Raw genomic sequence first — 15,087 nt, 5'->3', positions numbered from 1 at the left:
CAGCAAGACGTGTGTGTGTGTGTGTGTGTGTGTGTGTGTGTGTGTTTCTTTTTTTTCAAGATAGAGCCAGGTTTGGAAATAGAATTAGGAGGTGGCAGTCTGTCAGCAATCTCAGATACCTCTCTATCACAAGTGACCTATCCAAGAGATTGGTCTTTTAAAAAAATATATATTTATTCAATAATTGATTTTTTACAGAGAGTAAGGGAGAGGTATAGAGCGTTAGAAACATCGATGAGAGAGAAACATTGATCAGCTGCCTCCTGCACACTCCCTTCTGGGTATGTGCCTGCAACCAAGGTACATGCCCTTGACCAGAATTGAACCTGGGACCCTTGAGCCTGTAGGCCGACGCTCTGTCCACTGAGCCAAACTGGTTAGGGCAAGACTTTGGTCTTTTAAAGAAGGACTTTGATTTTTTTTTTTTTTTTTTTTTTCATATTTTCAGCCAAAATTTGTGCCAAGAGATACATTTTGAGACCTGAGAGCCATAAAATTTGCCTTGTGGAAGGAGAAGCAAACATTTTTTATTAGAGGAAAACAGATACTATAACCTCATTTTTCCAATGAGAAAACTAAAGTTCAGAGGATTGTTACTCATTTCATAGATCTTGTATTAAGGCTGTATTAATAAACTTGTGGCTCATTTCTCACTACTTAGTTGGCTCTTATACAAGGTGACTGCAGGACTGGTAGATTGAACTGCTTTCCAGCTTTTAGTTTCTAGGAACATCCTTGCCTTTCTGACTTTTCCCTAGAAGATCCTTAGGAAAAATTGACCTTTGCTAGGAAGCAAAATTTACTTTCCTCTGAGATGTGGCTTGGTTTCTCTCTCTCTCTCTCTCTCTCTCTCTCTCTCTCTCTCTCTCTCCCTCCCTCCCTCCCTCCCTCCCTCCCTCCCTCCCCCTCTCCCCCTCCCTCCCTCCCTCCCTCCCTCCCTCCCTCCCTCCCTCTCTCTCTCTCTCTCTCTCTCTCTCTCTCTCTCTCTCCCTCTCTCCATATATATATATATATATATTTCAGAGAAGGAAGGGAGAGGGAGACAGAAACATCAGTGATGAGAAGGAATCACTGATTGGCTGACTCCCACACGCCCCCTATGGGGGATTGAGCCCTTGTGCTCTTGACTGGAATCTAACCCGGGACCTTTCAGTCCACAGGTGAACGCTCTATGCACTGAGCCAAACTGGCCAGGGCAGTGTGGCTTGAATTCTTAATTGGCTTGGCTCAGTCCTTATTGAGGGTATAGCAATAGTACTTTAAAAAACAACAACATTATCTCTTATAGTTGTGTGCTCAGCAATACTTCTCATGAGGCAGGCTGACATTTTAGACGATTTCTCAGTATTTTAATTTGCAGAATATGTTGTGTCTCCTACTTGCTAGAATATACAGTAGTTAAACTTCCGTGTGTGTGTGTGTGTGTGTGTGTGTCTCAATCTTAGCAACCAAGACAATCCCCAAAGAATTAAAATTTTGCTTCTGAAAAGCCTGCTTGTCTCTTTGTGCTCGATGTAGAAATTATTGACATGTTTATGTAGAAGTATTGGTAGGTCATTGAGTTGGGTGTCTAAGACTGCTACTCTGTGACCTGTGCAGGTACAATTCCAGTTGTCTGAGGAATGCACATCCGGCCAGCCTGTAGTGTCCCCAATTTATATGTGTACTCAAACACTGAAGTCAGTCACGTACTGCCTCTTAGTTTCTCATCTGGTGGATGATGTCATCTCATCTCTGACGGAAATATTTCTGCTCTGAAAGTGCTGGGAGAGGCTCTGGTATTAAGGCCAACTCTGTTTTGTTCCACACACTGGGTGGGGGACTCTCTTTTTGGAGCTATTTACTCTCTGAAAAGACCTTTGTTTCAATGATCTCTCATTCCCAACTTATTCTTCCCTCTGAAGTTTTCCTTTTTCACATTTTGCAGAATCATATTGATGGTTTTTCTCTTCTACCTTTTGGATCTAGTCTCCAGCGGTTTAGAAGTAGCAAGCAAATTTATGGAGAACCACAGAGATGTTTTAAGTAGTAACTGGCAACCAGGCTCTCCAGTGCCTTTTCACCATAAACACAATTGAGGGTTAGGCCGAGGACCAGCATGGAGTGCTTCCTTAAGATTAGGCCTGGATTACTCAGAAAAATTTTCTGACATGATATCTTTTTATTTTAACAAAGAGTTTATTGGTTTCCACTTTGGCACTTGACTGGTCCAGTTATTTTGAAATTACTTTAGCAACATTAAAGATTTCATAACTTGCCGAGACCAGTTTGGCTCAATGGATAGAGCGTCGGCTTGGGGACTGAAGGGACCCGGGTTTGATTCCGGTCAAGGGCATGTACCTTGGTTGCGGGCATATCCCCGGTGGGGGGTGTGCAGGAGGCAGCTGATCGATGACTCTCTCTCATCGATGTTTCTAGCTCTCTATCTCTCTCCCTTCCTCTCTGTACAAAATCAATAAAATATATTAAAAAAAAAAGATTTCATAACTTAAAGGCTAGATCTTTGGTATTTTTTAAGTCTTGCCATCAGGAGATATGTTAAAATTAGGTATCCCTTATCCCTGTTTTATAGGAGAAATTATATTCTTGAAGGATATAAAAAATAAACCTCAGAAGGAACCTCATATATGCTGATATGGGTTTGTTTCAGGTTGAATAGGCATCTAAACGTAATATGTAGTGGAGAAGGTGTGTATATAGGAGACATGCTTTTTAAAAAATCCTCACCCAAGGATATGTTCATTGATCTTTAGAGAGGGGAGAAGAGGGAGAGAGGGAGGGAAGGAAGGGGTAGAAAGAAAAAGAAACATCAAACATTAGTCAGTTGTCTCCCATATGCCCCCCAACTGGGGATCAAACCCACAGCCTAGGTATATGCCCTGACTGGGAGTTGAACCTGCAACTTTTCAGTGTATTGGGACACAGAACGACCTGAGCTATACTGGCCAGGGCTAAGGAGTCATGCTTTTAAAATAATTAAAAAAAAATTTTTTTTTCTAAAACATTTATTGCCCTTTTAAAGAAAACATTTAAAAAAAAACAACCATGCTTATTTGTAGCTTGGGATTGTTAGCAGCATTTGAAGTATTTTCTCTTCACCTTTTCCTTCTAGTCTGTCTCTGCAGCAGTGTAATGTAATTGTAATGAGCTTGAGTTAATGTGTCGGGCAGGGAGTGATGTGAGTCTGTATGTGCGGGACTGTTGAGCTGTGATTTACTGGGAAAAATGGGTGATGAAGTAAAGAGAATATAATAAAGCCACCTGTGTAGAAAATTTACATAGAAGAGAAAATTTAAATTTACAAAATTAACCTAACCCCACTATCCAAGATAGTCATATTTTATTTTTTTATTTTATATATTTTATTGATTTTTTTATAGAGAGTAGGGGAGAGCGACAGAGAGCTAGAAACATCGATGAGAGAGAAACATCGATCAGCTGCCTCCTGCACACCCTCTACTGGGGATGTGCCTGCAACCAAGGTACATGCCCTTGACCGGAATTGAGGCTGGACCTTTCAGTTCGCAAGCCTATGCTCCTAGATAGTCATATCTTAACATTTTGGTATATGCTCTTCTGGACCTTTTTTTATGTCTGTAAGTACATGTGAATTTGTAGATAAGTATGTTTTCAAAATATGGTACTACATAATTTTTGTTTTACCTTTTCCCACAACTTATTATGACATCGTTATCTATAAGTATACAATAAAATAATGGTTATATACTATTCCATTTTATGATTTCACCACTATTTATATCACGAATCCCCTGTTCATTTAGAATCTTTCCAATTATGGTATCTTTCCAATTACAGTTATTATATACAGTGCTGCATTAGATATCTTTGTATATCCATCTTTGTCCACTTGACTGTTTCCTTAGGATAAATTCCCACTTCTAGGTCAATTTATACATTTTTGTTTTTAAGACTATTTGCCTAGATATTGCCAGATTGTCCTCTAAGAATGAAAGGAAGATCCTCAAGTAAAATGTATGCATAGTCTTTTGTTATTGTTGTTTCACCAGAGGATATTTTTTCTATTGATTTCTAGAGAAAGTGGAAAGGAGGTGGGAGGAAGGGAAGGGAGGGAGACAGGGAGGCAGGGAGGGAGATATCAAATGAGAGAGACATCTGTTGGTTGCTTCCTGTAGTGCCCCTACCAGGGCTGGGGAACCTGCAGTGAGGTACACACCCTTGACTGGTACTTGAACCTGTGACCCTTTGGTTGGAGGGCTGATGCTCTTTAACTATTGAGCAAAAACAGCAAGGGCTACTATTCTTTCTTAAAAGATCAGAAGCCTGCAAAATTTGTTGCCAATCTAAAATACTCCAGAGAGAAATGATTTGGGTTACAAGTTTTGTGACCACTCCTGGAATTTTTTTGCCAGAACTTATTTTTCTATTGTTTTTTTTAGACATTTATTAGTACTTAACTACAAAAAAATCATCTCACATTTCACAGTATGGTGTTGGGGATCAGGCCAGATCCTGTTCATAATTTTAAGCATTAGAGTTTTCAAAAAGATATTCTTACTCTGCTGTAAGTAAGTACAATCCTAGAAATAAGTGATAATTTTCTGTTTTTCCTCATTTAGGTTGCCACTTTCTGTGCTGTGGGGTCAGCAGTAAGAGAGGTAGATCTGATGTGTATCTGTGCTGAAGAAGCATGAGCTCCGCAGTAACTAGCAGCCAATCAACCGCTCTTCCCCATAACAATTGCAGATTTTTTGTAGTGGTGGTGCATGGTCTTCTGAGAAGGCTATTTCTTATAAACATAATTAATTTACTTGCCCTCTCTAAAAAAAGCTGCTCTTAACAGAGAAATATATTTCTCCTAGATTCACAGTATAATGTGAACCAGTCAACTCCCTAACTTTTTGTCTCCCTCAAAATCTTCCCATAACTTAATTTCCTTTTGTTTTAGTAAATGAGTCTCTTTTTTTTTTCTCTTTAAAAACATATTTATTGACTTTAGAGAGGGAGGGGAAGAGATAGAGATAGATAGATATACCAGTGATGAGAGAGAATCATGGATTGGCTGCCTTCTGCATGCCCCACATGGGATCAAGCCTGAAACCCAGCCCCTACTGGGAATCAAACTGTGACCTCCTGGTTCATGGGTCGATGCTCAACCACTGAGCCACACCAGCTGGGCAGTAAATGAGTCTCAATTCTTTTTCTTTTCCCTATGTTGCACCTCTCATTTGCCCTGACTCTTCCTATCATGTAGATGGGGTTTCATAATTCACAATGATAATAATTGCTTATATTTATAGAGTATATGTTATGTGCTATACATGACTTATTTTAATTCTCATAACAGTCCTATGAGGTACATGTTATTATTTCCCCACTTTATAGATAAGGTTACCAGGCCCAGAGAGTTTTAATAAACTTGTCCAAGGCTACCTAGTAGTAAAGAGTGGATCTCGTATTCATACCTAGCAAAACTAGGTGTTCTGATTTCAGAGTCCACAATCCTCCCCTCTATGCTATAATTGCTCCCTCGCTAATTGGAAAGTCTGTGCAAACTAACTTGACTTTAAACCAAATTAAATATTTGTTGTTGAATGAGTACTGACTGAACCAGTAGTCCTTAGTGAAGGAGAGACTAGTACAGAAGGGAACTTCTCCTTCTGACTTTCACTCTCCTTAAAAAGGCAACAAAATTCTGACCTCCTGTTGCATAATATGTGGAGTTATTAATCATTCTTTCAGGAAATATTTTTTTAAGCTTTAATGTGAATTTATGCCAAGGATTGGTAACTGATTCTACAGTAAATTCCAAGATCCCTGAAACTAAACAAACAACAGAGTTTGCCTATCAGATGCCCTCTTTTTGTTCATTGCAAATTCAATAATCATAAGCCTTATGCTTTTAATCAGAGCAAGCTAAGGTCCCTCATACAGCAAGAGGAAAACTAATCTGAAATGGAAGGAGCTTCCCCCACCCTCTCTGTTAAAGTTGTTGAGGTCTTACTGCAAAGACAAGTACTTTGTACTACTAGTGAGGACCTTAATATGTATGAGGCTGCTCTTTCAAGTATCAGACTTGAAAGACAGATTTGCTCCTCTTAGAACACTGCCATTGTGTGGCTCAGAACAAGGATAATCTAAGAGAAGTGAGATCTTTTTGTGCTAATGACATGACTATCCCAGAAGAACAGTATTGTTATTGTTAACCTACTTGAGAAGAACTGAAGGAGGAGGACTGTGCTCTTAATTCCCTATCAGGGAATGTGAAAAATAGGTTTTTCTTGTCCCAAGGGAAAGGGGTACCTCAAAGGAAGAAAATATGTCTTCTTGTCCATTAGTAATTCTGAGATGTATTTAATTTGTTAGAGCATTCTAGTTCTCTAGGTGCTTTCTTGCTCTAGGTGCTTTCTTGTTCCTCCTGTACTCAAGTTCACCAGGAAATGAAAAAAAGATGGCTTAGAAAAAAGAATTGGGGTTTAGGAATGTGGATTCCAGTTTTGACCTGGTCATCATCTTTGCTCTCTGGTTTTGAGCACATCCTTACGCTCCGCATTTATTTATTTATTTATTTATTTATTATTTTTAAAATATATTTTTTATTGATTTTTTACAGAGAGGAAGGGAGAGAGATAGAGAGTTAGAAACATCGATGAGAGAGAGTCATCGATCAGCTGCCTCTTGCACACACCCCACTGGGGATATGCCCGCAACCAAGGTACATGCCCTTGACTGGAATCAAACCCAGGACCCTTCAGTCCCCAAGCCGACGCTCTATCCATTGAGCCAAACCGGTTTCGGCCGCTTTTATTTATTTTTTATTTTTTAAAAATTAGACTAAAAATCATAAAGGCCCTTTCTGAATGATTTTTTTCTTAATATATAATAAATGGTTATTGACTTGTTAGCTTGAAAATGGACAATAGTTTCACTTGGTGGCTCAAAAAACTACATTCTCAACTTGTTCTATTTAAAAATCAACTTTCATGAACAGCTATAGATTTTAGCCAGACTGAACATACCCAGGCTAGAGTTAAAAAAATTTTTTTTTTTAAATCCCAAAGTGAGTACACTGTTGGTTCTTTAGGTCTTTATTTTTTGCTTCCAGTAGAGCAAAATTAGCTAGTTGTTTACAGTGCTTCTTGGTCCAGGGCCTGTTAATAAGGAGGAGTCCCATAGTCGTAAAGGAAATAAACTATGGACATGAATGGAATTCTGTATAATACAAAAACAATTTCTGTTTGTACTTCCATTGAACCAAACCAGTTTCAGCCATATTGGCTTTTCTTGGTTCTTCCAAACCCCTTCCTTGGGGGGAAAAGTGGAAGGCTTGGCCAGGTACTGATCAAAGAGTCCAGAATCAGTGTTTGTCTTCACAACTGAAAGTATTCTGGTTTCCTCATTGAGAATCACTGATTCCATAGTTATGTGTGTGTACTTTCAGGAGGGTGTGGGGGGGCAGGGGGGCGTACTTTGAAATGCTAATTAAAATTTTATGATGGTCTAGGTAATTGAACATTAAATCTTACTATGGACTCAACTTTGCTCTTGCATTAGAAATCACATCTGGCAACATATTTGCTTAGCACTTCACAGTCCATAAAGTACTCCATAAAGTACTTTGAATGTAGCTTATCTAATCTTTATATAACCCATTTTAGGTTTCCTTTCTTTTAGTTAAATAGAGCAATTTGCCTGATATAACAAGGTTTTGAACTTAGGTCTTTGAATTTTTAAATAGTTCAGCATGTTGACTTGCACTTGGCTAAAAGATTGAAAATATAAAAGGTTTGACTATTGTTTTTGTTGGTAGACACCTTAAATTTTGTAGTAAGTCAGTAGAGTTTTAATTATAAATCTAAGTCTTTCTGGCTTTAGCTTAGGGGTTCCAGTCCTAATTTGCCTAATCTTTCACTCAGCTGAAGTCAGCATTATTGAAGATGAAGCATTCTACAAAAGATGTAGGTTATTGGGCACTTACTTTTTTTCCTCCCATTTTTTTGGGGTTATTTTATGCAGTATGTCTCCCTCACAACTAAGTGTCATTTCCCTTGCCCCCTTTTTGGGAAGATAAATGAAAACTATCTTGTTCCTAATTTTTTGCCATTCTGGTTCACTATGGGGAAGGAAATTTTGCTGGTCTGCCTATTGTTACCAGAAATACGTGGTCTGTGCTACTAGGAACTGTTCTAACCTCTCTGAGTCCAGCTATATTCTGAAGTTCTCAGGGCGCTTGACCATTTGTCTTAAACAATTATAATTAGGGCTTTAGCTGATTGCATGTGTTCGCTGTTGCTGCCTCACCATTAATCTTTATATATGGACTAAAACTAGGGTCTTTCTACTCAGGTTTTATGTTATTGAAGATTCATCTCGTTTGGACTCTTTTTAATTATCTTTAATGTGGCTAATCTTTATTCCTTTTGAATTCTTTAGAGCTAGATTGATGTGATAATCAGTAATCTATGAAGATAAAGGGCAACATTCTCCAATATGAAAAGGGAAGGAAGGTCTGCCTTCCTGAGTGATGATGTATTTCTGATGTGATCATGGATGAAGGTTATGGGGATGGCAAACCCTGAAGAATTGACTTAATCAGAGTACATTTTTCTATAGATAGTCTTTTTTCACTTTATGAACATACTTATTCTTGAAATCTTTTCTAAAATTAAATGGATAAAAGTCAAATAATAATGAGATTTAACTGCACACATACTTGCACTGATTAAATATTTAGTAAGTAAAACTTACTTTAGTAAGTAAATGCTAACAACTCCCTGTTGAATTTACAGCAAAAATGAAGACGAGGCTGTAGGGATGCAGAATCTGTTTCTGCTTGCACTGAATGCTTTTTCATTACTGTATTTTGATTTTGCATTTTCTCATCCTTAGCCTCTTTCTTCACAGATCAGTTCTTTCCGAAGTGCTGAAATAATTAGAGAGGAGTAAATCACCATAGATGTGCTCTAAAAGTTCTCACCCTTTTAGTTCTATAGGAAAAATTATTAATCCCCAGACTTTCCAATTAGTCTTGGGTCTCTTACGCCCCTTCTCTTTCAGCCATGGTGTCAAATGAGACCCTCTGACTCTGATGGGTAATGTATCAAGAACATGTCTATTTCCCAGAGAAAATATGAACACTTGAGTAAGAAAAGAGACTAGAACAGGAATGGAATGTACTCAAGGACGCTGTGAATATTAGGGAGAAAGAGGAAGGGACTTTTAAAATCTCTGTCCAAAAGGTATCAGAGCAAGAGGCAGGAGCTCTTTGTTAGGTTTTAATTTGACTCAAACGCTGATTGTTTCAGTGTGCAAGATAAAGGTGTCTTGAGTGTGTGTGTGTACACACTTATAATTGTGTTTTGTTTATTTTATTTTTTAACAGCTTCTGGGAACAAGAGAGCCATGCCATCTGAGGTAAATTTCTTATTGATATATTGGTTCTAAAACCAGAAGGATACCTGATTTTGACATCTTTATTTCCCCCATTTAAGTCTTAGGAGCTAGACAGGTTTCTTATATATGTTTTGTGAGCTAGGAATTATACAATTATTTTTGTTGAAGTTTATTTTAATTTTTTATAAATTGTAAAGAGAGAAGAAGGGGGATCACTTTGTTCTACTTATTTGTGCATTCATTGTTCGATTCATACACACACACACGATTTCAGAGAGGAAGGGAGAGGGAGAGAGAAAAATTCAATGATGAGAGAGAATTATTGATCAGCTTCCTCCTGTATGCCCGGGCGTGTGCTCTATCCGGTAACCTCCTGGTACATGGATTGACGCTGTACCTCTGAGCCACATCATCTGGGCAATTTAATACATTTTTAATGTACCAAAAAGTAAATAATGTACCTAAGTGACCTGTAATCTTGAAAATTTCTATGAGAGAAGTACTGTAATTCATGTCTTACCTATGAAGAAAATGAGGATTAGATGTTCTGTAACTTGCCCAAAGTCACATAGTTAATAAGTGGGATTGATAAGTGTAGGATTCAAACCCAAACAATCCAACACTAAAGCCTACTCACTCACTCTCTCTTTTTTCTTTTTCTTTTTTTCCTGTTACTGCCTCTGGTCGCACAGCTTCAGTGAATTTGAATATCTTTGTGTAACCATACAGAAGCTAAATTTTTTACATTTTGTTTCTGTGCAGAATATTTTCCATTTGCTTAACTTGCTTCTCAGCCCTCTTGCCTCTCTCCTGGGCTGTATGACGAGGCTTCAGAATGTGGGCCCTTTTGTCCTGGGATTTTAGGCTTTTCTCTTAGAATATCTTCTAAAAACCGTGAGGTTGTATATAGATGGTTTTCTAGCACTAAGAGCCTTACATTAGCAGGAAGTAGAACTTGAATATCAAGTCGAAGATCGTGACATCTTATTTTCAGTAGCCTTTTGGCCTTCTGGCTTATTAATTTAATTAGTATTGACATCATGAAGAATACCTTCCTGTCAGTTGTGCTGTCATTTTGGCTGTGGGAAATAGCCTTCTAGGCTCTGCTCTACTGGTTTTACCTCTTCCTTATTTCAGGGGCTGATAGATGGGTGGAAAACAAAGGCTTATTATGTTCTCAGGAACCTCTTCAAGGCACTGAGGCCCATATGCTGTCTCAGAGGAGCATCTTAATTGCCTCAGCCTTTTCATTCCTGCTTCTCAGTACTTGCATTTGCCAGTGGCAAGATAATTTCTCATGGTAAATTCAGTTTGAGCAGTTAGTATTCAGATTGGGTTGAAGGTTAGAGGGGTAGTAATTTCTGAAAGGAATCTGGTGGGGGAAAAACGAACTGTGGAACCCTACTTGTAATCTGTCTTGCTTTTTTGAACTCCTGTTTCCACTTTTCTTTAATTACACTCATTTTCACTTTCTATGTTGTATTCTGAGGACCAAAGGTGAACTATGGGCCCCTCTGTTCTTTCAGCCAGTTAATTCCCCAGGCAGCAACACTATAGCTGTGTTTGCATAGGGTAGATCTTCTGAAGATTTTATAAATGTTCATAACCTATAAAGGGTATGTTGAATACTTTGGTTTGTCATCATGGTAGCTGTTTGGTGTATTATGTGGGAATTATTTATTAATCTTGACTCTTTTTCTAGGTGTCTTATACCCCTGGCACGTCCATCAAGAAAATAGGCCACAGAGGTGTTGATTCCTCAGGAGAGACGACGTATAAAAAGGTGTGTCTGGGCGTAGCCTTTCATCTTCCTCCAGGAAGGGAGAGTCCTATGCCCTCGCTCTTCTTATTCTGTCCCGTTTCTTGATGTCCTAAGTCTTTGCACAATAGCTATTATACAACGTGGACTTTAGAGTTTACTTCACAAAGGGTGAAGTGAGATATCTTTCGCCTGTATAGGTATGACTAAATGAGAATGTTGTTCAGGGACATATCTGGTGGTGGTTGCTATTTCACTGAGCTGAAGAAACTGGGTTTCCTTGTTAGGTATAAAATTTCAAGCCCCGAATGTCATTCTTCTTTTGCTTCAGGAAACCATGTTTATCTTAAAAAAAAAAAAAAAAAAAAAAAAAAAAAAAAAATATATATATATATATATATATATATATATATATATATATACACACACACACACACACACACACACACACACACACACATACATACATATATATATTTTTACTGATTTCAGAGAGGAAGGGAGTGGGAGAGAGACATAGAAGCATCACTAATGAGAGAGAACCATTGATCGGCTGCCTTCTATACACCCTACACTGAAGATTGAGCCCACACCTGGGGCATGCGCCCTGACAATGACCTCCTGGTTCATAGGTCGACGCTCAACCACTGAGTCACATCAGCTGGGTGGAATCATGTCTCTTTAAGTCTTTCGATCTTTCCTATGGTGCTGGATGTACATAAAATCAAGGCCATATCTCACCCAGCCTGGTGATATAGATTGATAGCGGGTAGATGTTCTCCTTTGTTTCTTCTTAAGTGTTTTTGTTTTTCTGTTTGTTTTTTTTTAAAGATTTTCTTCACTTTATTTTTATTTTTTTATTTTTTAAATATACTTTATTGATTTTGTACAGAGAGGAAGGGAGAGAAATAGAGAGTTAGAAACATCGATGAGAGAGAGTCATCGATCAGCTGCCTCTTGCACAGCCCCTACTGGGGATATACCCGCAACCAAGGTACATGCCCTTGACTGGAATCGAACCCGGGACCCTTCAGTCCCCAAGCCGATGCTCTATCCATTGAGCCAAACTGGTCTCTGCTAATTTTTTTATTTTTTTAATCCTAACCCAAGGACATTTTTATTGATTTTAGAGCGAGAAGAAGAGAGAGGGATGAAAGGAGGGAAGGAGAGAGGGAGAAATAAACATCAAAGTGAGAGAGAAACATCGATTAGTTGCCTTCTGTAGGTATCGAACCCACAGTCTTTCTGTGTATGGGACCAAGCTCCAAGCTATTGAGCCACACTGGTCAGGGCATGTGTTTTTTTAAAGAATGTAGTTTCAGCTGGTGAAGAGGGCCTAGAATACCTGCTTTTTGAGCTTTCTAATGTATTGGAAAGATAGTAGTACTAACTCAGAATAGAAAATTGAGCTGATGAAGGGAAATCTTGGAGAAAAGCATCTTGGGATCTCAGGTCTTCGGTTCTGGACTAATTTAGAGATGTCTAGCCTCCCCAAGGGACAGTATTCCACCTCCCATTTAGCAGCTGTACGCTGTCTGATACAGGGCATGCAGATTTCTTGGAGTTCTGTTTCTGGCTCATATAAAATTTTCTTGGGTCTTTTTTCTGCCTTTATTGCATTGTTCCAAGTAATAGAGGTGGACTGACTCATTTTCCATCAGGGACCTGAATCCCTAGGAATGGGTACTGAGGGCCATGTTAACTGACATTTATTGAGCTTTTTTTTATACGCTGAACATTGAGACAAAGGGTGAGTTTCTAGTCTAATTAGAGAGGCAGACACTTAAAAACGCTAGTTATAGTTTTAATGCCCAGTGAGGACTAAGTAGAAATACAAGTAATATCTGGTGAGAGTTAGGGATGAGGAAAATCATGTAGAACAAAACTGTCTAATGGTACTTTCTACAGTGATTGAAAAGTACTGTTTGTTATCCATTATGGTAGCCACTAGTCATACTGTGCTTGATCTTAGCCAAAAGGCCGAGAAACGATGCCACTAGTCATACTTAAATGTGGCTAGTAAGACTAAAGAAGCAAATTTTTAATTAACTTTAAACAGTCATGTGTGGCTAGAGGCTACTGTACTGGACAGCACATATGTAGGGGATGCGATATATTTCTATGGGATTGGAATCCTAGTTTGTAAAAGTGGGGCTCTTGCATTTGTGTTTTAGCCATAGTGTGATCATTTCTGAGAGAAGTTTTTAGATTTAATACTGAGTTTTTTCAGTTAGGAATTTTTTGTTACTTTATTTTTTGCTACTCTATTGTCCTTAGAACACCAGTCAAGCCCTGCCTTAGTGGATTGAAACTTCTATAGCTGGGTAGATAATCAGAATATTAGTTAATTTTAGAAGGCAGCTATGCTCACCACTATACCACCAACGCCTTGAGAATATTAGTTAATTTTAATTGCCTCCTATATCAGATGAATAAAATGTTTCCTGATACTCTAGGGGAAGGAATTTTTGGAGTGAGACCTAAGATTGTTCTCTCAGTACAATGTATCTTTCAAATATAAATATGGATAGGAGGGAACATCTTGCCTAGCTTAGACTGGCAGGACAGTCCCACCTTTGCTACTCTGTATCTTTAAGCCCTTCCATTCTTTGCCAAGCTAAACTGCAATGTAAAACATGGGTCAGGATGAACTACTTAGAAGGGCGTTTGCTTAAGTGCTCCTTCGGGCTCTCCCTTCTAAGTTTTTTTTTTTTTTTTTTTTTTTTTTGGTACAGAGAGGAAGAGAGAGAGATAGAGAGTTAGAAACATCGATGAGAGAGAGTCATCGATCAGCTGCCTCTTGCACACTCCCTACTGGGAATATGCCCGCAACCAAGGTACATGCCCTTGACCGGAATCGAACCCGGGGCCCTTCAGCTCCCAAGCCGATGCTCTATCCATTGAGCCAAACCGGTCCCGGCTCTCCCTTCTAAGTTTTTATTGCTGTGGTCAGATTTAATCCCAGAAATTTTGCCCTTATTTCCTTTCTGTTTTCAGACAACCTCATCAGCCTTGAAAGGTGCCATTCAGTTAGGCATTACTCACACTGTGGGGAGCCTGAGTACCAAACCAGAGCGCGATGTCCTCATGCAAGACTTTTATGTGGTGGAGAGTATCTTCTTCCCCAGGTAAAAGAGGTTAATGTTCAGGATAATGGCCTGGAAAGTGTGCCTTTTCATATTAACCTTAGGCCGGTTTTAGGGGTTTGGATGTAATTTAGGCATGTGCCAAGTTCTTAACCTGATTTTAATCAGGGTGATATGGGACACTAGAATGTAGAGAGTAGATGCTGTCCTTTGGATGTTTCCATGAGCCTCTGGCCTAAAGAGTGAGCCCTAAAGAAAAACAACAATTACATTCATGTGCTCATGTTTTCATCCCCATGTGCTTTCTAAAAAATTTATTGACTTCAGAGAGGAAGGGAGAGGGAGAGAAAAATAGAAACATCAGTGATGAAAGAGGATCACGGATCAGCTGTCTCCTGTGTGCCCCACATTGGGGACCAAGCTTGCCATCCCAATATTGTGCCCTTTACTGGAATCAAACCTGGGACCCTTCAGTCCGCAGGCTGATGCTTTATCCACTAAGCCAAGCTGGTTAGCACCCCACGTTGTGCTTTGGTCACACTAAGTAACTGACTCATCTAATCCCTCTGGTTCTATCAGAAGGGATGTATTGACTCTGCCTCTGGGTGACTCCCAGGGTGAACTCCCTGGATAACAGGGACTGGTAACTTATGGCTTCTTCTATTTAACCCCACAGTGAAGGGAGCAACCTGACCCCTGCTCATCACTACAATGACTTTCGGTTCAAGACCTACGCACCTGTTGCTTTCCGCTACTTTCGAGAATTATTTGGTATCCGGCCTGATGATTACTTGGTAAGCTTCCGGATCTCATGACCCTGTGACTCCTCTATCAGAGCAATACTCCTAAAGGAAGGCCCTCTCCATTGCT

The 15,087-nt window shown here is 39.1% G+C and overlaps 1 protein-coding gene across 11 annotated transcripts in view; it reads left to right on the top strand.

Moving 5' to 3' along the window:
• PIP5K1A (phosphatidylinositol-4-phosphate 5-kinase type 1 alpha) overlaps window positions 1-15,087 on the top strand; it is a 37,308-nt gene that overhangs the window by 7,372 nt on the left and 14,849 nt on the right. For 7 of the 11 annotated variants that reach the window (XR_006742598.1, XR_006742597.1, XM_036452800.2 and 4 more), the window contains exons 2-6: window positions 4,599-4,637; window positions 9,362-9,393; window positions 11,075-11,155; window positions 14,129-14,259; window positions 14,894-15,011. Coding sequence is in view for 9 of the 11 variants with exons in the window: in XM_036452800.2 (XP_036308693.1) it covers window positions 4,599-4,637; window positions 9,362-9,393; window positions 11,075-11,155; window positions 14,129-14,259; window positions 14,894-15,011 (401 nt within the window). In the remaining 2 variants the exon portion in view is untranslated. Of the gene's footprint in view, window positions 1-4,598; window positions 4,638-8,412; window positions 8,709-9,361; window positions 9,394-11,074; window positions 11,156-11,763; window positions 11,901-14,128; window positions 14,260-14,893; window positions 15,012-15,087 lie in introns of those variants that run through there. The other 4 variants (XM_045587001.1, XM_045587002.1, XM_045587003.1 and 1 more) reach the window with 3 other exon arrangements.

This window comes from Pipistrellus kuhlii, unplaced genomic scaffold (assembly GCF_014108245.1).
Source record: "Pipistrellus kuhlii isolate mPipKuh1 unplaced genomic scaffold, mPipKuh1.p scaffold_m20_p_24, whole genome shotgun sequence".
NCBI lineage: Eukaryota > Metazoa > Chordata > Mammalia > Chiroptera > Vespertilionidae > Pipistrellus > Pipistrellus kuhlii.
Note: the sequence above shows the minus strand (reverse complement) of the source record. Positions and strands in the feature narration are given on the sequence as shown.